This window comes from Polypterus senegalus, chromosome 11 (assembly GCF_016835505.1).
Source record: "Polypterus senegalus isolate Bchr_013 chromosome 11, ASM1683550v1, whole genome shotgun sequence".
In the NCBI taxonomy this organism is placed as follows: domain Eukaryota; kingdom Metazoa; phylum Chordata; class Cladistia; order Polypteriformes; family Polypteridae; genus Polypterus; species Polypterus senegalus.
The window spans coordinates 59068056-59093656 of record NC_053164.1 but is presented as its reverse complement, the minus strand read 5'-3'; the positions used below and the strand labels follow the sequence as shown (position 1 = coordinate 59093656).

Sequence of the window (25601 nt, the reverse complement as noted above, 5' to 3'; positions counted from 1 at the left end):
CAGTAGATACTAGAAACCTGTGCCTTTCATGGCAACTTACTGATGTCAACACATGAGACTGTCACTTCCAAATTTGATTTCTGCTCTAATGCTATCGTTTCGATTATCAAAAGAAAAGCTTTAAAATTACAGTCCCATACTCGTAAGCCAGGGGTACTCAAAGTTTTTAAATGCCGGTCCACACCAACCAGCCAGGTTTACCGTGTATGTCTGTAGGACTGTAGGTGTAGGTCTGTAGGAGGCTAGTAATAGATTCAACGCAAATGATAACATTTTTACAGAAGACCAAGATATGCACAAAACATGGAAAACAATTCAAAAAAGTCACATGACTACTTGCAATTAACACACCAATTACAACAGTTGGTACGTAAATGATTGTCACTCAGTGTGAAACTGTTGTTTCGATTTCATAATGGCAGCATAGTTCGGTGAGTAACCGGTGAGTGCAATTCTCATTGATTCCTGAGGTTCTGGTCGGTAATTACACTTTGATGTTTCGTCTTGATAGTGTTCATAGTGGAGAACGCACACTCACAAGAATATGTTGAACCAAACATAGTGAGCACGGAAATCGCCAGTTTCTTTGCAGCAGGATACTGAGAATCTGGAACAAACTTTGACCGAAAAATTGTTATGCCGACTTCGTTCAATTATGCTTTCAAAAAAGCTTGCAAATCAGCTGCTTCCATTTGCAACAGTGACGGGTTTGAGTTCGGAGAAACTGAGGCAGCCACAGATGTCCATTCACCTTCAGGCTGGACAATGAAAGGATCAGCAACAAACAAAAACACAGGCTTCACTTTTCTGAAATCCTTAAAACATTCAACAAACTCGACCTTCAAATGATGTAGAAATGTGGAAATCAACTGAAAACATGCCTGTTGATCAGCTGTCATGCAGCTCTTCAGGTTTGGGAAATGCAGCTTCTTGCCACCTTCCAAGTCATTGATGAAAATGCTCAGTTTTGCTTCAAAGGCACAACATTTTTCTTGCAATTCGACAACGGTTTTGTCTGCACCCTGAAGTGACAAATTCAGTGTATTTATATGTTCCGTAATATCAATAAGAAATGCCAGCAGTGCGACCTTGTCACTGTCTTGAATAAATTTTAAAAATTCTGCAGCTTTCTTTGTATTCAAGGACTGCAGGAAGTCAGCTACATCTTCATGGAGATTCCAGAACCTTTCTAACACACGGCCCTTGCTTAACTATCTGACGTCATTGTGAAGCAGCAGATCTCCAAATTCTGCAAACATCTCTTCAAGAAAAGAATGAAACAGACGATGCTGCAGAGACGAATTACATCATAAAAAAATCGCTAATTTTTACATTTCACTTCCACAAATTCGTCAAAAAGTTTTGAACAGAAGGCCGACTGATGAATGATGCAATGATAAGCAACAAGGTTGGGCTTAAGTGCCTTCATACGAGTGACAAGTCCTCTCTTTACCAGTCATTGCTGGTGCCCTGTCTGTTGTAAGGGAAACCATTTTTGTTACATCCAATCCAGCTGCGTGCATAAACTGCGATAATGCTGAAAACACGTCCTCACCGCGGGTCTGTTCTGCTAGCGGTAGTAATGTCAGAAACTCTTCAACAAAATAATGGCCATCACAAAATCTTGTGAACACACAGAGTTGAGACATGTCAGTTTTATCAGTGGATTCATCGCACACAAGAGCAAGCAATTCAGCCTGTTTAAGATCTGTCAGAAAGGTCATCTGCACGACGACTAGCAGTACTGTCTGATAATGGTATCTGCTGAATCAGTTCAACACACTTTTTGTCGCTAAACAGAACCGAAGAAGCAGACATTATGCATTCTTTAACAACCTCTCCATCAGTAAATGCTTTCTTATGTCTGACAAGAACCCAAACAACGCGTAGCGAAGCTTCTGTAACATTTGATTGTGTGGTGGTCGCTTTCGTCATCAGCGATGAACTCGCTACCAACGACAATTTAAGGGCATCGATCTTATGCGAACGAAGCTCTGACTTTGGTGGATAATTCGCATTGTAGTACTCGGCGTGTTACGTCTCAAAATGTCGTTTTACATTGCCGCTTTTAATCACACTTACCGTTTCCTGGCAAATTTATAGACCAAACAGCATGTAAAAAAGACCAAAAAAATTCCAGTAGACCAAACGCAAATTTTATATGCCAGCTTTCAAAAATGCCAGATTTCAGTTATTTGGCATAAAAAATGGCAGTTGGCAACCCTGCTACAGAGTAAATAATAAAACAACAATAATTTTGGTGCTTTTATATTCAGACTTTTGACTTACACAGAAGACAGTTGCTGTCCGCCAAAAACGTCTTGGTGGTCCGGATTGTGGACCGCGGTCTGCCGTTTGAGTACGACGTAAGCAAATACACTTGGACGGACTAATGGTGCCTGTGGTTGTGTCCATTACAGTTTCTGCTACACTGCTGAAAAATTAAGATATGATGGATTTACATGAGAACTGTGTGTCAGTATTCATTCATCTGAATTCTGAGTGAAGAAACCAGTTCTTGGACTAAACGTCCCTACATGTTCGCTAATTTAGTGAGTCAGAGTCACAAAGCATCTTTTTTGGAATTTGCATTAACAATATTGCAAGTACTATGCCAAATTATGCCACGCCACCAGCATTCTCTCCTCCTTCACCTGAACACACACAGTGTACTTAAAATGCTCCTGCTACCACACAATTACTTATCTCAGGTACACAGCATAGATGTGTTTTCTGTCAAATCTAGCATAAAGTATTTTTATTTTACTCATGCAAAAACCTGCCTATTTGGAACAGCAAACTGCTTTCAAAGTTGAGGCACGTCGAAGGTTCATACTGTAAACATCGATCTATTTATCTTGATGTTATTGATTGTATTTAATCAATAGTCATTTTCCCACTGTAGGAACTTTGTTTTCAGGAACCAATGAGCTCCTGTACGAGGTTGGCCTTGGATTTGTTGTGCTCCCTGGCCACTTTCATGTGTTGCACACCCTCTACACAACGGGAACTGTAACCTTTATGCAAAATATGTGACGTGCAATGAAGAGTGACTGTGTGAATCGAGAAATTTGCGAATGTTCTCGGGGGATCCCTGCACTGTTTTAAACTGATCATGATTTCACAGGGGAGATTATAGCTTTAATGTGATGCATAGTGCGGTTATTAAAAGTGATGCGGTGCGAAGTGTGTTAACTGATAAATCTCTCCAAAGTTCAAACTACAGATTCATAGGATGGTGCCAGTGCTTGTGGTGAACCATTCAACACAATTCATCACCAGATAGGTTTTGGTTGAACCACATTTACTTAGATTATCATCATTAATTAATACTAATGCAATTTCTAATAAATGTAAGTATACTAAATACAACAACAACCAGGTATTGTTAAGCAAAATTTAACCACCAAAGTGCAATTCACTTTAGATTTGTTTGTGGCCTATCTTGTCCATGTTGGCATAAGGCATGTAACAGCTCTGGGGAGGTCACCAGGCCATCACATAGGACCACTTTATATTCACTAGGTTACCCTAATGTATAATACCTTCACATATATGAAAGGAACATCAGCGTATACACAAAACAATTCATAGATATTCAAGTCCAGGCCTCTAAATCCACAAGTCATCAGTGCTAACCACTGTGCTGCCTCAGCTCATTTGCTGTCTTTCTTTTATATAGTAAAGGCATTCTCAGATCTTTTATTAACAAATGTAAGGACTATTACATTTTTTAAGTGTTAACTTAAAAGAAAAAGTAATCTACAATAATACTTTAGTAAAGCCTCCTAATAATACAAAGAGAATGAAGGCCTTTCATACTATATGCTTAGATCCTATGAATTTGAGGCAATACCTTTAAACTGAATATTTGTGGGATCAGGCTTGATGTTATTTTTCTTGCTCATTATTTTCTGTCCCAAAGAAATAAACCTGTGCTCTTTTTATAGACCATACATGTGAAAGTTCGCAGGAATAGATCTTGCTACCATAGTATCCAGTTTCTAATGTGCAAAACCTCAGATATTTGAGCAGACCTTATCTCTAGCAGCTCCCAATGCATTCTATCATTTGCATCTGTGTTAGTTCATCACATTATCAGTAGTTGCTTGTTTGCAGACCATCTGTTCTCTTCTGTCTTTCCAGTTTATGAACTTGCTTTTTCAGCAGAGTGCTGCAGGCTACCTAACAGAATTAGGCCCAAAGAGAGAAACACCTCTGGATTAGGTGAGGACCGAAACATCCATAAAAATCTGTTGGTAGCTCACAGTTACCTTTGCATCCTTGGTTCACCAATAAGACATTCATCTGCATGCCAATAAGACAGATATAGTCACAAAAACATGCCATTTAGGGAGATTTCAGGGGCTCCTTTGTTAGAGGTGTTTACACTGAAAAATCAGAATTCCATCCATCCATCCATCCTCTTCCGCTTATCCGGGGTTGGGTCGCGGGGGCAGCAGCTTAAGCAGAGTGGCCCAGACTTCCCTCTCCCTGGGCACTTCTTCCAGCTCTTCCGAGAGAATCCCAGGGCTTTCCCAGGCCAGCCGGGAGACATAGTTCCTCCAGTGTGTCCTGCGTCTTCCCCGGGGCCTCCTCCCGGTTGGACGTGCCCGGAACACCTCACCAGGGAGGCGTCCAGAAGGCGTCCTGATCAGATGCCCGAGCCACCTCATCTGACTCCTCTCGATGCGGAGGAGCAGCGGCTCTACTCTGAGCCCCTCCCGGATGACTGAGCTTCTCACCCTATCTTTAAGGGAAAGCCCAAACACCCTGCGGAGGAAACTCATTTCAGCCGCTTGTATTCGGGATCTCGTTCTTTCGGTCACTACCCATAGCTCATGACCATAGGTGAGGGTAGGAATGTAGATCCACTGGTAAATTGAGAGCTTTGCCTTACGGCTCAGCTCCTTTTTCACCACGACAGACCGATGCAGAGCCCGCATCACTGCGGATGCCGCACCGATCCGCCTGTCGATCTTACGGTCCATTCTTCTCTCACTCGTGAGCAAGACCCCGAGATACTTGAACTCCTCCACTTGGGGCAGGATCTCTCCTCCAACCCTGAGAGGGCACTCCACCCTTTTCCGGCTGAGGACCATGGTCTCGGATTTGGAGGTGCTGATTCTCATCCCAGCCGCTTCACACTCAGCTGCAAACTGCTCCAGAGAGAGCTGAAGATCACGGCCTGATGAAGCAAACAGGACAACATTATCTGCAAAAAGCAGTGACCCAATCCTGAGTCATACAAACCGGACCCCTTCAACACCCTGGCTGCGCCTAGAAATTCTGTCCATAAAAGTTATGAACAGAATTGGTGACAAAGGGCAGAAAATCCAAAAAAAAAAAAAAACCCAGAACTGTAGTGTGAAATTAGTGATCTTAAACTTAAGGTTCCTTCACACAAGGTGGTGTGGGCCAGGATACCTGTGATGAATAGAATTTGATCCATCATCAAGGGCACTGTAAGGCCTCCACTGAAGTATGCCTCAACATGCCCTGCAACCTCTCAGAAATTAGCCATTTTTTCTTTTTAATGAATACTAGGGAGCTCCGCCCCCTGCTCACTTCGCTTGCCCACCCCTGGGTTTGTTTTACCGGATTTACAATTTAAAGAGATTGTTATTTTCATGGGAATTGTTACATATACATTCTTTTCACTTTTCCTTTAAAACTTTTGTAAAAACAATACCTGATCTTTATTTCTGGCCCTGAGGGTGATTATAGTATATAACAGTGCTCCTGTTGTGGGGTTGCAGAGCGCACGCTAAGGAGATGCCATCGGATCATCTGCTGTCTTTCTGCTGCTGCTGGCGAGCTCCGTGTTCTGCTTGTCGCACTGCACATCAATCATTGTCCGTGAACTTCTTTTAAATGTCTCACTGCCTTGTCTCTCGCGGGACATCAAATTGTCTTCCGAGAAGATCACATCTCGTTTCCCTAGTCTCCCTCCCAAGATTTTTTTATACTAGATATATATATATATATATATATATATATATATATATATATATATATATATATATATGCCTAGTGTAGCATAGAATGTCAGTTTTGCACATTTCATCCATCAGTCCATAATTAGCATCACAGCCTGATAGCTTCAGGATCATGGAATCAACTCATAGTTTGGTTTGAGTTTATGTGATTCACACATTCTCCCTGTGTTTCTGTACTTAATAATTTTCTTTCAGGTACTCCGATTTTTCCCCCTCATACTCATGTGTACACTTGCAGGCTTCTTGCTGCTATTGAGAAAGGCCCTAACCATGACAACCACTAAATGGGTGGCATAGTAAATGGATGGTGGGTTTTTATACTGAAGCAAAAATGATTTCTAATTTGGCTCTTGGATTGGACTGACTGAATAAAACATTTGGTTGTGTAAGTGAAGAGCTTTTATTTCACATCTTTTGATCTGTGAAGCACTAAAATGGCAGCCCTCCATTCTGTGGTAATAGTATGATTTGTATGCATGCCTTTAACATCTTTTTTTCTTGAATGTAAATTATAAAATTGTGTCTATCTCTCCATTCTTGACAACAGCCTACTTACCTCATGTGGTCACGTGCCCTTTTTCATTTCAGACTTATTACATGGTTGCTTATCTTTTGTTCTTAGTTCCTACCAAGGCTGCCTCCATGCTCACTTTGAATGCTGTCCTTTTTATTCACCATTGGAAACTAAAACTGCTACTGTATGTATGAGGTGTTAAGGCTGCCATGAATTTACGGAAGCCATATCAAATCGGACACACTTTATTGTTGGTGGAATAGTTATCCATCCATCCATCCATTATCCAACCCGCTATATCATAACTACAGGGTCACGGGGGTCTGCTGGAGCCAATCCCAGCCAACACAGGGCACAAGGAAGGAAACAAACCCCGGGCAGGGCGCCAGCCCACCGCAGGGCACACACCCAAAGCACACACTAGGGACAATTTCGGATCGCCAGTGCACCTAACCTGCAAATCTTTGGACTGTGGGAGGAAACCGGAGCACCCGGAGGACACCCACGCAGACACGGGAAGAACATGCAAACTCCACGCATGGAGGACCCGGGAAGCGAACCCAGGCCTCCTCACTGCGAGGCAGCAGCGCTACCACTGCATGGAATAGCTATTTATTCATTAATTTATGGAACCAATCCTTCGTTCATGAAGTACAAAGCAAGAGCAAGCCTTGGATGGACGCATACACTTGAAGAATTAAATATTGTAAGAAGGAAGTGCCGCATTTAACGATCAGTTTATATATACATTGATCTGTGAGCACAGCATAGGGAGATCATCTAAACGCGACAACAAAATCAGCAAAGTCCAGGAATCAAACTGCCACCCAAGAGCCATGATGTGGCAATTCTACCAGCTAAAGACAAAATATCCTATTACAACTAGAAAATAGACCAATGGATTACATGCAACCCACTTGTCCAAACTGAGGTCAGATTGCTGACGCTTATCCCAACAACAAGTCAGAAATGAATCCTGGATGTGGTGCAAGTCTGTCACAAACAGCACTGTTTAATGTAGTTTGTTTCCAAAACTAGGAGTGATATAGTCAGTACATTTTCTGTTAAACTCTTTACATTTTAGAGAACAAAGTATAACTACTGTATGTGCTGTTCTGCGATACAATGAGAAGTCAAGCAAAATGACACCTTTTATTGGCTAACTAGAAAGATTACAATATGCAAGTTTTTGAGGCAACTTGGGCCCTTCTTCAGTTCTTCAATTGCATCTTACCTGAAGAAAGGGCCTGAGCAGCCTCAAATGTTTGAATTTTGTAATCATTATAGGTAGCTAATAAAAGGTACCATTTTGTTGACTTCTCATTGCATCCTTAACGGCCAACAGCACTTGTACTGTGATACTAAAGTATCAGAAAAAACAACTTGCTTTCAAGCTCGAAGAGGACGAGACCTCATCCGTCCTTTCTTTCTATAAATTAAATGTCATCTTCCAATATCTGGGTCTTAGTTTGATTATTTTATGGAGATCACGTAATCTTTTCATGGCTGTGGTCTCCAAATGCATCTCAAAAATTTGTAGATAAGTTATCAGATTCATAAAACAAGTTAATGTTATTTGTGTATTTCCCAACTTAAAAAAAAAGAAAAAAGAAAACAAGAGTAGAGACTCGACATTTTAAATGTGTTTTCTTAATCGGGTGTGTACTAGTTCCAATTTGATTCATGCTCTAATCACGTGCGAGTCTTTTCTCTTTTACAAGAGAGAAAAATCCTAACACAGCTCTGTATTTACAATGTACAGAGGTAATGGATAATACCTTTTGACCCCATACTCTGATTTCATAAATAACACCTTACAACATTTTGTGCAAAACTAAAGCACCAAAAAAAAACCTTTTTGCTTAATGCACATGGTGGCGCAGTGGGTAGCGCTGCTGCCTCGCAGTTAGGAGACCTGGGTTCACTTCCTGGGTCCTCCCTGTGTGGAGTTTGCATGTTGTCTGCATGGGTTTCCTCTGGGTACTCCGGTTTCCTCCCACAGTCCAAAGACATGCAGGTTAGGTGCATTGGCGATTCTAAATTGTCCCTATTGTGTGTGTGTGTGCCCTGCCCAGAGTTTGTTTCCTGCCTTGCACCCTGTGTTGGCTGGGATTGACTCCAGCAGACCCTGTAGTTAGGATATAGCATGATGTATGGATGTATTTGACCTGATTGGGTAAAACATTAATAAAACAACTGAGTGTGGGAGGAACAGGTTGAAGTATAACAGAGAAGTATCACCCATAGTTTAAAACAGGGGTGTCCAACTCCAGCTCAGTGGCTGCAGGTTTTCATTCTAACCATCTTCTTAATTAGTTTACTGTCTTTGCAGGCTGATTAACTTGTTTTGCTTTTGTTTCAATTGACGTCACACAGACCCCTTAGTTGTTTCTTTCTCCTTAATGAGCAGCCAAGCAATAATGAGACATGAAACGAGCCGCCACATGATCAGTTAACCTGAAAATAAAGAAAGATCATGAGGGTCTGCTCAGGGCACTAAAACATCTTGACGGTAGTCTTAGAAAAAACAGAAAATCAACAGTCGGATGTGGCAGAATGAGAGCAGCAACAACTCATGACATTCAATAGCGGCTTTAATTAACAGCAACAATCGGCTTCTCATTAAGAAACTGGTTATTTCAGAGAATTCTCAAGCATATAATATTAGATTAAATACCCTACCTTTTATCATTGCAGAACAGTTTAAATACCTAGGGGTAAACATCACAAGTAAACATAAAGCTCTATATCAACAAAATTTCACCATCTGCATGGAAAAAACTGAACAATACTTGCATAGATGGTCAACCCTCCATCTCACACTAGCTGGAAGAATTAACACTGTTAAGATGAATATTCTTCCTAAGCTCCTTTTTTTATTTCAAAACATTCCAATATACATTAATAAATAATAATAATCATTCTTTAGGCAATTAGATTCAATAATACCTACATTTATTTGGAATTCAAAACATCCACGCATCAAAAGAGCGACCCTACAAAGACAAAAGGCAGAAGGCGGCATGGCTCTACCTAACTTCCAGTTTTATTACTGGGCAGCAAATATACAGGCGATAAGATCCTGGACACAAATAGAAGAACATACTCAGGCTTGGACCGCAATAGAAGTAAAATCCTGCAATACTTCTTTGTATTCCTTTCTCTGTGCTCCAATAAACACACGTTATCAGTAATATACAAATAACCCAATTGTGCTCCACTCACTTAGAATCTGGAACCAATGTAGAAAGCATTTTAAGACGGAGAAGCTTCTATCTGTGGCACCTCTGCAAGAGAACCACCTCTTTCAACCTTCACAAACATATGAAGTTTTTAATATCTGGAAAAAATTTGGAATTAACTTGCTTAGAGATCTTTATATAGACAACGTCTTTGCATCCTATGAACAATTACATTCCAAATTTAACATTCCAGCTACCCATTTCTTTCACTATCTTCAAATCAGGAACTTTGTTAAACAGAACCTTCCAGATTTTCCTCATCTTGCACCCTCATCCATGCTGGAAAAAATATTGCTCAATCTCAAGGACTTAGACTCCATCTCCACAATATATAAAATCATTTAACAATCCCTCCCTTTCAAAGATCCAAGAGGACACTGGGAAAAAGATCTCTCAATTAATATATCAGAAAAGGAGTGGAAAGTAGCAATGCAGAGAATTCACTCGAGCTCCATATGCGCAAAGCATACAATTATACAACTCAAAATTATATATCGAGCACATCTGTCTCGACTAAAACTCTCCAAAATGTTTCCAGGACATGATCCAACCTGTGAACGCTGCAGTCAAGTTCCAGCCTCACTGGGTCACATGTTCTGGGCCTGCACCAAATTAGCATTATTCTGGACAAAAATTTTTAATTACCTCTCAGACAGCCTTGGACTCACAATCCCTCCTAACCCATTAACAGCTGTTTGGTGTTCTTCCAGAGGGGCTTAAAGTGGAGAAGGACAAACAAATTGTGATTACATTTACTACACTTTTGGCATGCAGACTTATTCTGATAAACTGGAAGAACCCAAACTCTCCTCTTTTAAGTCAGTGGGAAACCGATGTGTTATATTATTTGAAATTGGAAAAAATCAAATACTCAGAGGATCCGTACAGATTTTTTTCAAAACATGGCAGGATCTAATCAGTAATATTTTAAAATAAGCTCATAAAGCACAGAGAATTTATTAATTTAGGTATGTTTACAAGCCTTAAATTTCACGCCGTTTGGCTTGCTCTCTCTCACAAGGGTGGGGATCAATCTGTTCTTAACTTAATTTTTCTTTTGCAAAAACTTGATTGCTTTGTATGGATTGCAATAAAATTAATAAAAAGGGAAAAAAAAAAAAAAGAAATTGGTTGGAGTGAAATTGGCTGGAGTATGACGCTTCAGTTTAGCTGGTCATCTGTTGGCTCATTTCATGTCTCATTTCTGTTTGGCTGCCATTTAATGAAGAAACAAATCGATTCACAGGACTGAATCCTTAAAAACAGGGCTATTAAAATGAAGGGAAAAGGAGTTAATTAGCAGTGAAAACTGATTAGGAAAAGGTTTAGAATGAAAACCTGCAGCCACTGCGGCCCACCAATACTGGTTTAAAAGTAGATGACGTTCAGCCATGCAAACGGAGTGCAAAGTTTCTCCTTTCATGTTTAAAGCCCTTTCTATGCACAAAGTAGAAATAAAACAAAATAATAATCTACTTCACATATACAAAACACAACACTTTATTATATTTTCACATAAATAAGAACAGTAATGAAATATAAAAAAGGAAGAATTCAGAAAACTGTTCCAGCATTTTGCAGCTGTGCTCAGCTGTAGCACCATTGTAACGTGTATTTTAAAGTGCCCAAGAACGATGGGAGGGACTGACATTGATCATAAAAATGTATTAACATTCTTTCATCTTTTCCCTCTATATATACAACATTCATTAAACAAAAGGAGGAAAGCCCCAGTGATTTATTCCCTAGTGCCTTGAGTTCTGGAGTGCTTTTCTGGGAAAAAGGCATCCCAGAATTCCAGGTTATAAAAAAAATGATATGAACTGATATGCATTTTTGTTGTATCAGCTTTGTCAAGTTGAAAGTGGAGAACATTTTAGTACTTTAATTGAAAGGATTAACAGTTTTTTTTTTTCTTAAGAGGCCTGCTATGGGTTTCAAAGAGCATATTCATAAATATGTGCTTTTTCTCTTCTTTTTTGTATGTTCAAAGTTAACAGGAGTGAATGACATGGTTTGGATTCATGGCTTAAGCAATGGCTGCAAACTCTTTATCTGGAGGGTAATGACATCTTGGAGTTTTTATTTCAGCCATGATAATAAATCATAACAAAAGGTCTGTCTTCGCCCCGGATGTTTATTTTGTGGATGAAAGGAACGGCGGAGACTTCTTCAGTCGAGTGAGTTAGCGGTTCACATTGTAATTCCATGAAGAATTTTCATAAAATATAGCCTGCTATTGAAAAGAAGTTGCTGATGCATAACAACAGTGTATCTGCACTGCAAGATGCATCAGCACCTTTTTTAATTAGTTTGCTATCCCGTTTGGATATATTAAGATGGAAATAAGGGAACAAGGGCGCTACCGCATTAATTTAGTTTGATAAAATTGATGAAGCTGATATGAGTCTTGTCTGTGTAGCTACCATTAGAACCATTATGAATGAATCCCAGAACCACAATTTACAACAGGGAAATGAAAATATACCATGAATAAGCCCTCCAGTAATATACTCTGCACTATGGCTTTCTAGATTTAAATTTATGCAAAACAAATCCATTTAAAAAGTTAATGAAGAATAACAAACTGGCGTAGCAAAATAGAAGATGTTGTGCCCATTTGTCATTGGTCCTCTGAGCTACTGGCTTTCGTTACATGAACCTGAAAAATAAAACAGACACATCTACGTTACTGGAGTTGAGCAACGGTAGAATTTGTTTCAAGATGCACTTGAGAGTTCTTGGCCATTCCGAAAGAGATTTTCTGAGCGGATTAGTTTAAGAAATTAGGACTTACAATTGGGTAGCCTCTCTTCCAGCATGAGGATCTGTTCACTCAAAGAGTCGATGCGGTCCAGCTGTCCCAGTCGGCTCCACATCTCTGCAATCTCTGAATCTCTAACTTGCTCCACGTCAAATGGCACAAACCTAGAGAATGCACTGACGGCTCTCTCTAGTCGCTAAACATAAGATAGAATATGAACAAAGAGCTCATTTTGGGTCTCCCTTCAGATAATTCACTTGTCTTGCTTATGTCTGAATTTACCATTAGTGTAGCTAGCACACTAAACTATGCAATTATTCACATTTTAGCTGAGTAATCTCTACCACAATCTTATTGTAACATGGAAAATCACTGCACTTGTGGTCCATCCTATATGTTAAATAATCCATCCATCCATTATCCAAGCCACTGTATCCTAACTACAGGGTCACGGGGGTCTGCTGGAGACAATCCCAGCCAATGCAGGAAACAAACCCCGGGCAGGGTGCCAGCCCACCGCAGGGCACACACACACCCAAGGGACAATTTAGGATTGCCAATGCACCTAACCTACATGTCTTTGGACTGTGGGAGCAAACCGGAGCAAACCCACGCAGAACATGTAAACTCCACGCAGGGAGGACCCGGGAAGCGAACCCAGGTCTCCTAACTGTGAAGTGGGAGTGCTACCTACTGCGCCACCTATGTTAGATAAGTATGTGCAAATCATATACTACATATTGAACAGCCATGTTACTGGGCACAGTTGTTCTATGAACTGCTTAAAAAGTGATAGCATCCTATGGGCATACAGGGAGGCAGCTACCAGTAGATGATATGTGTGCAATTCAGGGTGGGGGGAGTGGAGGTAGAGGTAAAAGGGCAAGATTAAAGATTTATGTACCTTTGAATGCAGTAGAGCAATGTGTGCCAGAAATGCTAGCTATGGGGTTTGTCTCACTGGAGTCCTGAATGGACCACCACTTATTTCTGTGTTTACTTAAAGGAGATCACAGACACACACATGACTTATGTAGAATAACAGACAAACTAGAATTAGTCAACTATCTTATATATAAATGCCATTTGCGTGTGGAAGTGTGTGTGTTCTGTCCAGCCTGGAAGTGAGAGGTAGAGTAGAGGTAAGGGCTCCACGTCCGAGGAAACAGAAAACTCGCCACTAATAACACAAGCAGGGCCAGCACAAACAAAACCGCTAAAGAAAGACAAAGTCACTTAACTGCTAACATCGGCAAAACGGTATCCCTTTTAATTTCCCTCCCGCTGTTAATGCAGAAGCGAGGCGAGCACGACAGCAAAACAAATCCTCTTAGGAGAGAGATGCCCAGAGTAGTTTGTTTCAATTACCTGACATCTCTACATTTCATTTTTTTTTCCTGACGATTTCAATAGTTTCTTGGATCCCAGGCTTTTTACAGCACAGGCTTACAAAGCTAGTAATATCTAAAGATATATATCAGAAAGCTAAACTTCGCATACTTTGTCATGGATGAAATATGAGTGTGAAAGAACAATTAAGGCCAATTTTGCAAAACTGCTGAAGTTGTATGAGGTTGCATGTGCATTGTGAGTGAAGACCACTTGTAATTACAGGTTTCAATTGGACTGAGATCTGGACTCTGACTTGTCCACTCCAAGACTTTAGCTTTGTTGCTTTTAAACCATTCCTGTGTAACTTTAGCCTTATGCTTGGAGTCGTCAACTTGATAAAAACCCAAGCTGCAGGTTTCTTAATATTGTGTTTTTGACAATGTACACAAAATAGCCAAATAGTATGCTTAGTCTGATGGCCAAAAAGGTCAAATTTGGGTCTCATCTCACTACAAAACTTTCTTACAGATGGCATCAGAATCTCCCATGTGCCTTTTGCAAACTCTAGCCGATAAGTCATATAAGGTTTATTATTGTCTGCACAGTCAATCTCAAATCTTTATCACTGTAGCACGTAACTCTTTTAGAGTTATCCTAGGCCTCTTCGTGGCCTCCCTCGCTAATCCTCTTCTTGTACAGCCACCAAATTCTTTTGGACAGCCTGCACCAGCAGATTTACAGCTCTGTCTCTCTTTTTCCATTTCTTAATGATTGATTGAAATGTGCTCCAAGGAATATACGATGACTTGGATATTTTCTTGTATCCATCCCTAGACTTGTGCTTTTCAATTACTTTTCACAGAGTTTCTTGGGATATTTTTTGGTTTTCATTGTGTAGGTCTGGCCATTATACTGAGTCACCACAAGCTGGACCTTCTAGGTAAGGTGAAAGAGACCCCTTCACTACAGACAGGTGATCTCCATTGAACTAATTACGAGACTGCTAAAAGCAATTGGCTGCACCAATGACAATTTGGGTGTTAAAGGGGGTGAATACTTATAAGATCAGTTATTTTGTGTTTTATACTTGTAATTAGTTTAGACCAGGCGTGGACAATGTCGGTCCTGGAGAGCCGCAGTGGCTACAGGTTTTCATTCCCACCCAATTGCTTAATTAGAAACCAATCCTTGCCAATCTCAGACCTTATTTAATTTTATGGTTTGTTAGTGTGCGCAATGCAAGGTTCTTATATCGTAGATTTTTTTTCCTTTCCAAGGTTATCATCCAAATAATTTAAATGGAAACAAGCTAGATGGAGAACTGCTGCCTGCTTTGTCATTTACATCTTATTGTTAATAAGGAGCCATTAAAGCAGTGACTGCAGCAGTTTAAGATTGAAATAAGCAAATAAGGGTGGGGAACCTTAATAAACGAGACCACCAAAGTGAAGCATCATTTTCACTTAAGCAATAAGTGTTTCATCAGCAATAATCGACTTCTAATTAAGAAACTGGGTTTGAGCAAAAGACTGCAGCCACTGCGGCTCTCCAGGACCGACATTGCCCACCCCTGGTTTAGACCGCTTTGCAGAGCTCTGTTTCACTTTGACATTAAAGAGTCTTTTTCTGCGTCATAAATCCAAATTAAATCTACAGTTATTTAATGTTATATAACAATAATACTGTATAGGAAAACTTCCAAAAAGGTGAATACCTTTTATAGGTACTGTAACTACTTTTACTAGATTTTATTTAATTGTGTGTTTTCCCATGTGTGTGTACCAGGAAGACAGAGTAGTAACACGCCTGGGTTACAAAGAAGGGCAAGTTACCATGGATTGAGTTGTAATTCTAAATAAAATATATTAAATTAACAATGAAAAAACTGAAAATATTCCTTAGGGGGTTTTATTGGCATCTGTTGAACTGGAAGATGCCAGTGCTGACAGATGAAGGAAGCAGTCGAATGAAGACAAGCTTGACGTTAAAACAAATTTAATAGAAATTCAGAACGTGGAGGCAAGAGGAGAATGAGGACAGCAAATCATTAATTAGAGAGGAATTCTTCTAACACAAAATGTTCCCTTAGTAATATTCCTCATTAAATATTTACTTTTCAGAGGTGTTCATCTACATTTTCATTTCTGCTTTTAAGTACGTGATATGGGCTTCATTAAAGCAAAGTGACTTTAGAAGTCTAACACTTCTGGCTCAAATATAATTAAATTTAAATTGGCAACTGCCCTATTATATCTTGTAGCCTCACTTAATTCATATCAGAGGGAACCTTCTGGTGCCACCAGTGCTGTTGGTTGCATGATAGTCCAGTCAGATATGCTGTCATGACACTCATAGAGTCCCTTTATACCATTAAATCATTATTTTAGTTGCATTGGACATATAAATGTCATGTGTCAGTTTTATTCCCTCATAGCAGCAGTGTGCCTATAATATTAGAAGAATATTAGCCAATACCACAACAAGAAGTCATGGATTTATACTGCATTGCCATGATAGTGAAGTCAACATATTGCAGTAGGTTTAGAAGTGAGGTTCAAAGCCAGCTATTTCGAAACATTGATGTAATATACAGGAATCAACACAAGCCAGCATCTCTGTACTCTGCATTTGACATCCTGGCAAGGGTGTCATACGCTAATAAGTTCAGGCTGATATGAAGGAAGAAGTCTAACTGACTCAATTCTGATTAGGTGTACCAAATAAAATGGATACTCAGTGTAGAACAGACATATTTTAAATGAAATGGCATAGAATGGTCAAGTGTTACCTGTTCCAGGCTGGTCACCTTGTCTTTCAGTTGTGACACTTCTTCTGACAGGCTTTTGGACAAAGTATCTTTAAAAAGCAAAAAGATTCAAAATAAATCATAGACCCATGCAATTATATAGTCTGTCAACATGTTTAGTTTAAGACAGCTTCCCAAAAAGTTTCTAAATATGACCCTCTCACCCTGATGTATCTCAGTTTCACCTAGATATGCCCAGAGTAGGTCACTTTTAATGAAGGAGTCTGGTTTTGTCTTACCTCCTGGCTCGTTTTGCTCACAAGACCTCCCATCGTCTTTTAGGATGTAGCCTTTTCGACATGTGCACAAGAAGCTCCCAGGTGTGTTTACGCAGTCATGTCCGCACTGTCGGGACTGCACCTGGCATTCATTTATGTCTAAAATTACAGAACAAGGAAATAACATCTAGGAAAGTGATTGTGAAGGCACTTCATGCTAACTAATTACAGTCAGACTCACCAGTTTGACACTGGCTGCCCGTCCACCCTGGGGGGCAGGTGCACACATTTGGCACCAAACAGATTCCTCTGTTCTGGCAGGCGCTTTGACACACTGCTGCTGACAAAGAGATAGAGAGACAGAGTAAGAGAAAGAGATGATGTCTACTGAAATACTTGGGGATAGCACAGTCCTGTATATGTGCTGTTTGGCGTCAGCCCAATAACATAACTGCCAACCTGCCATAAACATTGAGGGGCAAAAAAATGTAGGATACAACATATACAGTAATATTTCATTTTGGATGCATTCAACATCTTATCATTGTCAACAGTGATTGCTTGAGTTTAGAGATTCACGTCGTATCAAATGATTTATTTAAATTAAGCTTTAAAAACCTCCGACAAGTCTGAGGGGTCTGGTCGTTGATACATGATGGAGTGGAGGTTCTGAATAATTGTTGAAAGGCATTATAGTTTTTTTGTATCTATAAGAAATCTTTATGCTATTTGGAATAACAATAAGATCTACGTAAATTCTTTGCTTTAAACTTGTATTTGAAGTTCTTCTTTTCTCATGAAACAACAACAACAATAATAATCATATTAATAATAATGAAACCGTCAAGAGGACAACATGCATGTAATATTAAGCTTCAAATCAAAATCTTAATTCTTTTTTGGGTTCCCTTACGATTTTATTTTTAGTCACATATGACCAACAAAATCTTAGCATAAGAAAATCACAAATAACAAAATAAAATCATGCCACTTAAATCTTTTTTGTATATATATTTTTAGCCACCCTAATGCCACACAATCCTCAGCATGTTACAAAAACTTGACTTTGGTTGGAAGGTGATGAGAAAGAATTGACAATAGCGACAGAGTGGAATCAAACCTACGATCTTAAAGTGAAATGTAACATTCAAACACATACATTTCTCATTTCAGAAAATCCTAACCACAGTGAAACCATACATGTGTCAAGTCAAGTCATGTCAAGTTGGGGAGCATGCACTGGTACAGTGCGTTGCCGCACCCACTACACGGCGAAACATCTCAGGATCCCGGTTGCAACCCCCCAGGCAGACACGCGGTCCAGTCCCACCCTCCGGAAATTACCCTCCATCTGCCACAGCCAGGTGTTACGTGGGTGACCCCTTGGCCTGGTCCAGCCACTCGGGTCCCCAACAATGAGGATCTTACGAGCCAGATCACCCTCGGGGAAACGCGCCACATGGCTGTAGTGCCGTAACTGACACTCCCTCACAATGCAGGTAATGTGCCTCATTCAGGAGTCCATGAGCAACTGCTCATTTGACACGAAGTTAAACCAATGGTATCCAAGAATTTTCCAGACAGACACAGTACCAAAGGAGTCCAGTCTTCGTCTCAGGTCACTGGATAGCAAGACAGGAAGCACCAGGACTCTAAAGACTTGGACCTTCGTCCTTTTGCATAGATATCGGGAGTGCCACACACCTCTTTCCAGTGACCTCATGACCCCCATGCTCTCCCAATCTGTCATGAATGTCACTGCCGAGGTAAGTAAACTCTCAACAAGGTCAACACTCTCTCCGCAAACAGACACACTGCTGATGGCTGTACCCAAGAGGTCATTAAAGGCCTGGATCTTGGTTATACATGCGTGAAGTACTGGAAATGTGCATTTGTCTGTTGGAGAATCAAACCTTCAGTCTTTCTAAGAAAAGCCCAACACTTTATCCACTGAACCAATATCGCCAAATCACTGAAAAGAGTACGTTTCCAAACTTGTATATAAATGATGAACATTTTTTTTTAATTAAAAAAAAAAGTTTGTGTACATTGGTCTCAAATCTTTGAACATTTAACATGCTAACCACTTCAATATCAATAATTTTTTTATTAATTTGTCTACATTGGTCTTAAACCGACAACTGTTTGATCGAAAGTCCAACATGCTTAACACTTGATCAACACCACTAATTTTTCATATATATATCTGTACTAATAAAAGGCAAAGCCCTCACTGACTGACTGACTGACTGACTGACTCACTCACTCACTCACTCACTGACTCACTTATCACTAATTCTCCAACTTCCCGTGTAGGTAGAAGGCTGAAATTTGGCAGGCTCATTCCTTACAGCTTACTTACAAAAGTTAAGCAGGTTTCATTTCGAAATTCTACACGACAACGTCCGCCATGTTGAACTTTCTTATTTATGGCCCCATCTTCACGAAATTTGGTAGGCGGCTTCCCTGCGCTAACCGAAACCTATATACGTACTTATTTCGGTGGTATGACGCCACTGTCGGCTGCCATATTGAGCTTTCCAACGTCACTAATTCTGCAACTTCCCGTGTAGGTAGAAAGCTGACCCCATCTTCACGAAATTTAGTAGGCGGCTTCCCTGTGCTAACCAAAACCGACGTACATACTTATTTCAGTGGTATGACGCCACTGTCGGCCGCCATATTGAACTTTCTAATGTCACTAATTCTCCAACTTCCCGTGTAGGTAGAAGGCTGAAATTTGGCAGGCTCATTCCTTACAACATACTTACAAAAGTTAAGCAGGTTTAATTTCGAAATTCTACGCGTAACGGTCATAAAGGTCAACAACGTCCGCCATGTTGAACTTTCTTATTTATTGCCCCATCTTCATGAAATTTGGTAGGCGCCTTCCCTGCACTAACTGAAACCGATGTACATACTTATTTCAGTGGTATGACGCCACTGTCGGCCGCCATATTGAATGTTCCAACATCACTAATTCTCCAACTTCCCGTGTAGGTAGAAGGCTGCAATTTGGCAGGCTCATTCCTTACAACATATTTACAAAAGTTAAGCACGTTTCATTTCGAAATTCTACGCGTAACGGTCATAACTGTCAACAGCGTCCGTTATGTTGAACTTTCTTATTTATGGCCCCATCTTCACAAAATTTGGTAGGCGACTTCCCTGTGCTAACCAAAACCAATGTACGTACTTATTTTGGTGGTATGACGCCACTGTCGGCTGCCATATTGAACTTTCCAACGGTCTTTGTTACTTATGGGCCCATCTTCAAGAAATTTGGTATGTGGGTTGCCAACGCTAACTGAATCCTAAGTACATACACATATACGTCCATAGCCTGCAGCTCAGTCACCGTGTGAGGCGGCGTTGGGTCCTCCATCCCAATGCCTCCCACGTTGTTGGCAGACTGCCTATATAAGGCCATCCGTCGCTCTGGTCTCTACATTCCCTTCCTTGCTTCGCCACGGGATTCACGTCTCCCTGCTGATAACTGCAGCCTTTTTATTTAATCCACGGCTTCTCTGCTGTTTTATTGTTCATTTATTACGATTATAGTTATTATGTAGGTATTTTAGACTTACTTTACATTGTTCAGGTACCCATTTCCTTTATCGTTCCAACCATACCCCCATTAACATGTCTATTGAGGTGATCACCATTGATCAAATAACTGTCACTTACCGAGTGGTTTCCATGCCTGGAGATGGCACCTGCCTTTTCCATTCTCTTTGTTACATATTGCATGGCCATATCAGCCTCACTCTTGATATCCGGAGGAACATTGTGTCTTATGTATTGAATGACTGGGACAGGTTCAAGGTGAGGACTGATGACGGTACAGGAGATAATTATACTACACAGGAGCACTAGAAGAGTGAAATGCTTAAGCCTTTCACCTATGGTTCTGCATGTGAGTTGATGGCTGCTGCTGAATTGTTCGGTTGTCGCTTTCAAGTGTTCCGAAATGGTCAAATATTTTACACCTTTCGACAACCGCTAATGCCTCTTAAACATCTTAGATTCGCAGGTGATTTCAGTAGTGGACACTTTGATGTTTATGAATGTTTAAACTCTCAAAAGCTGGATGTGAAGTTATTGATTAAATCGGTTGTATGCTTACAACGCTGCGGGGACTGGCAGGAACACTCAATAAAACTGAATAAAAAGAAAATCAAGTGACGGTGAGATACAAAGAAGGCAGCTTTTCTGCAGTTATATTTTTGAATAAAAGCGCAATTGTTGTGTTATTTTTGTGAAAATGTTTCTTTGATATTTGGACTTCAGGCTTCAAACATTATATAGTTTATGCCTACATTTTGTCATCTACTACTAGAATATAAAAAACGTTTCTGTTTTAACAATGTGTTGACACAGATTACTGTAGAAACGGAACAGACATGAAATGCGTGTGTTTCAAATAACGATCTATTATTTCCACTCTAAAACTGGAAAAACTCTAAAAATTGGTGGGGGGATGGAATAGCCGGCTGCTCCTAGCTTCTCTTTATCAGCACATTTAGAGGACAAAGGACACTGGCAAAGAGGTGTGAAGAGGAGCGATTTAAGGTGGGACGGAATTACGAGTTTTTTCGTAGGCTCTGGTAATTCTAGTGTTAAGAGCTTATTCTAAAATATTATTGATTAGATCATGCCAGGTTTTGAAAAAAGTTCTGCACAGATCCTCTAAGTAAGAATCTGATTTTTTCCAATTTCAAATAATATAAAACATCAGTTACCCACTGACTTAAATGAAGAGAGTTAGGATTCTTCCAGTTTAGCAAGATAAGTCTGTATGCCAATAGTGTAGTAAAGGCAATCACAGTTTGTTTTTCCTTCTCCACTTTAAGCCCATCTGGAAGAACACCAAACACAGCTATTAATGGATTAGGAGGGATTGTGACACCAAGGCTGTCTGAAAGGCACTTAAATTGTTTTGTTCAGAATGATGTGGACAGAACACTCTTGATGATAACCCTGTAGAATGTGGTGAGAATGGGAAAGGCAGTCAGCCGCTGAAGGAAGTGGAGATGCTGCCGCACCTTCCTGGCAGTGGTTGTTAATTGATCAAGTAAAGTCAGCTGCCAGGTGCACACTGAAGAATTTGGTACTCTTGACCAATTTCACCACAAAGCCCTCCATGTACAGTGGAGTGTGGTCAGCAGGGGTCTTCCTGAAATCAACAATCATCTCTTTGGTCTTACACTATACTTACTGCACTTACAACAGTCCACCAGTCTTCGTGTCTGGTCTTTATAGGTCAGAAAATTGAGGATCTAATTGCATAAAGTAATGTTGTAGCCTAGCAGATTCAACTTCATTATGAGCTTCTGCCTGATGATGGTGATGAATGCTGAACTGAAGTCTATGAACAGCATTCTAGCATAAGAGTCTCTTTTGTCCAGATGGGACAGGGCCAGATGAAGAGTAGATGATATGGCATCATCTGTGGAATAGTTTGGGCACTAGACAAATGGGAGAAGATTGCGAGATGTGGGAAGTTTACCTTTCAGGTGGCCCAAATCTAGCCTCTCAAAGCACTTCATGATGATTGGTGTAAGGTCTATAGGGTGATAGTGACTGAGGCAAGAGACAGAGGACTTCTTCAGTATAGGTGTGATGGTGGTGGGTTTGAAGCACTTGGTGGATGACTGCCTGCCTCAGGTAAATATTGAAGATGACTGTAAAGATATCCGTCAGCTGTTTTGCACATTCCCTGAACACTTGACCAGGTATGTTGTCTGGTCCAACATATTTGCATGGGCTTACACTCAACATTAACATCAGCTGTGGACAAACCTGTTCCTCCTGAGGAGGGATGGACTTTCTCGCAGGTATGTTGTTCAGGACATCAAACCATGCACAGAGGTTTATGGGGATGCTTTGGTAAGATTATGATTTAGTAAGATTTTATAATTTTTCAATCACAGTCACTGAAGACTACTGGTTAGGCTGACAGGCGAAGTACAAATTCTCCTTAATAGGTAGATTGTTGCAAGATATAGATACCAAAACATTGGTATGGACTTTTCTTTAGAATTGCTTCTAGATTAGCAGTCAAGGACCCATTTATGTCTAAAATTTGAAAAACCCCAGGTAGATTCAGAACATACAAGAGGGGCTGTAATGTTTGGCTGGCTTAGGAGCACTTGGGTATTCCTTAGGAAGAATCGGTTAAAGTTACCGAGGATAAAGTAGCCTGGTCTACACATATTACACTCTCACATGGGACATTGATTAAAAATGTACACCACTCCACTGCAGGGTGTGCATGCACACAAGTTAAATGTGTGATGAGGGCTGAGATCCTGGAGGAAGCATCAAGTCATAGGAATACCATACACACTTTACTAGGATACTGGAACCAAATTGTAAGGCAAGAAAGTTTCAATAATACCTGCTACACCACTATTCCATTAAAGTTAGATACAGTGTAAAATAAAATTATCATGCAAAAAAATGTTTAAATTAATTAAATACCATGCAAAAAAATCACGTCAACAAAGCAAAAAGAAACTGACCATAATTGAATATTACAACAGTAAAGGGTAATGTAAGGAAGACATTCATTCTGTAAAATTGCTGCTCACCTTGATCACAGGAGTAGGAGTGAGAGAAGCGTTTTCTCCAACCTGGACAGCACATGGTGCTCACCTGAGACACTTCCTTTTTAACCTGGCGAAATGACACCCTGTAGGTGGTCCTGAAGAGATGTACAAGGTAACAGGAGTTCAAAAACACAGAATACGGATGTGCAAGGAGAAAGAATTTTGCTATGAGATTCTGAATGAGAATTTTGAAAACACCTCAGTGATAAGTGACCTCTTCACCTGAAGAAACATTTCTCAATCTAACATTTTTATAGCAGTTAAAGACAACTGGACAGGGCCTCAAAGCGCAGTTCTGTGAGAAGCCATTATATTGACTGTGGAGAAATACATGTGTGTTGCCCAACGCAAAGGTATTTAACTTTAATTAAATATTCAATTATTATTTCTTTAAGCATATTAAATATTCAACCACATGGGTAAATCAACCTATTAAATTATTGACATTATGGTATAATTTTACTTCTGTTTCTGGTTTTCACTTCTGAATTTAGAAGATTTAGACTTTTTTTTACTTAGGACGCCATTTTTGGGATTGATTTTTGTGAATGTTTGCCCTTTTTGAAAACTTGTGTTTTTGGTCTTGAGGGGAACATATAGCTATGATTAGAAGTCAAGTCCCAAACATGGCAAAATGGTGAGGCCTTCTAAACTAACCACAAAAGGACTCTTACCCTAAATCCAGCTAGCCAAGGACATATTTAAAAAATCTGAACACAAGGCAATGGAGTTATAGAGCTGGCAGGTCCACACTATGAGAAAAAGACAAGTTGGGTGTCTTAGTGAGCACATCATTGTCATCACTGTCCTCCATACATACAGTAAGTGATCAAAAACATGATTTTGAAACTATGCTTAACCTATATAACATGTCTGTGAGGTCATATATTTAATACCTGTATAATTTTGATCACCATAGAAAACAATAGTGCTAGAGAAAGTCCAATGAAAAACTACAAATCTAATTCCAGGCCTGTGGGGTTTGAGCTAAAGTCCATAATTAAAGGAGCCTTACACTTTGCAGTTCATGCAAACAGAAACTGAAGGGAGTAATAACAGAAGTATCCATAATTATTAAGTGCACAAGAAGAATAGATGCCAGCTGTTATTTTAAAAATGTACTCTTCAACGCGGGCACTGGCAAACACATGTCAGTTGGAAAAAGATAAATATGCTTTTTTGCCAGAAAATGTTTCTTCTCACAGATAACTGTCAATTCAGACAAAAAAACATCCACCTTGCAGCAATATTTTGCAAATGTTAGGTAAAGAAAAAGTGATGAGCTCTGTTGGATTGAATGGCCTGTTCTCGTTAAATATCTTCTTGTATTGTTAGGTTTTCACTTGTTCACTTTAGTTGGATATGAGTGTTTCAATCAGCAACAAGGATTTTTCCAAGAATAAGAGGAAGTGAAAGCTTTATCATTTAAAGATGAAGCTGAGCATGCAAAGTAAACAGTTGGAAGCTGACTTTTTTAAATCAGTGACAAAAGGGATACACAAAAGTTGCTGTATATATAAAAAAGTACAGAAAAAGCCAGAAAAATTTAATATATGAGATAATACTAGCAAGGAATTTTGACTCATGCGCCAGGGCACCAGTTGATCGTAGGGCAAACACAGTAATGAGTAAAATGGCTCGGTTGTGTGCAGTGTAATTATTGTTGCTTGGCAACAACATATCTAACTGAAAGCAAGAGGCAGGGGCTAATGGATTTTTTAAATTTTATTTTTTACAAGAGATGTGATGGTTTAAACACACCTACAGTTTAGTACACACCTGTAAGAGCTGCAGATGCGGTGTCCAGGACAAGTGGTCAGATACGGCGTATGAAGTGGCTGAAGGAAGCTCTCGTTGTAGACAACTGGGAACTTGTATATGTGTTTTGAGCACACCCTGCTGGACGAAAACAGGACAAAAATATTACGATAATCTAATCTGTGCACAGTAAAAACAGGTAAACAAATGGCAGCTTATGACACATTTACATATGTAACATAGCATAGTTCAGTGGGACCATGTGAAGCAAAAGGTACCAGAAAGTATCAAGTATCAAAAGTTTTCTTTCTTTTTAGTCATTCTGGTGTGTGATTAGATCATATTGTGCATGCATTT

General features: G+C 39.9%; 1 protein-coding gene across 4 annotated transcripts in view; it reads right to left on the bottom strand.

Annotated features, from left to right (window-relative positions):
* Positions 1-11679: 11679 nt before the first annotated feature.
* Positions 11680-25601, bottom strand: part of LOC120539037 (epidermal growth factor-like protein 8) — a 53108-nt gene continuing 39186 nt past the window's right edge. For 2 of the 4 annotated variants that reach the window (XM_039768729.1, XM_039768728.1), the window contains 7 exons: positions 25266-25385; positions 23469-23581; positions 17117-17215; positions 16897-17034; positions 16640-16707; positions 12553-12715; positions 11680-12417 (listed from right to left, as the gene is read on the bottom strand). In XM_039768729.1, coding sequence (XP_039624663.1) covers positions 12395-12417; positions 12553-12715; positions 16640-16707; positions 16897-17034; positions 17117-17215; positions 23469-23581; positions 25266-25385 — 724 coding nt within the window. In that variant the 3' untranslated portion in view covers positions 11680-12394. The remainder of the gene's footprint in view (positions 12418-12552; positions 12716-16639; positions 16708-16896; positions 17035-17116; positions 17216-23468; positions 23582-25265; positions 25386-25601) is intronic. The other 2 variants (XM_039768731.1, XM_039768730.1) reach the window with 2 other exon arrangements.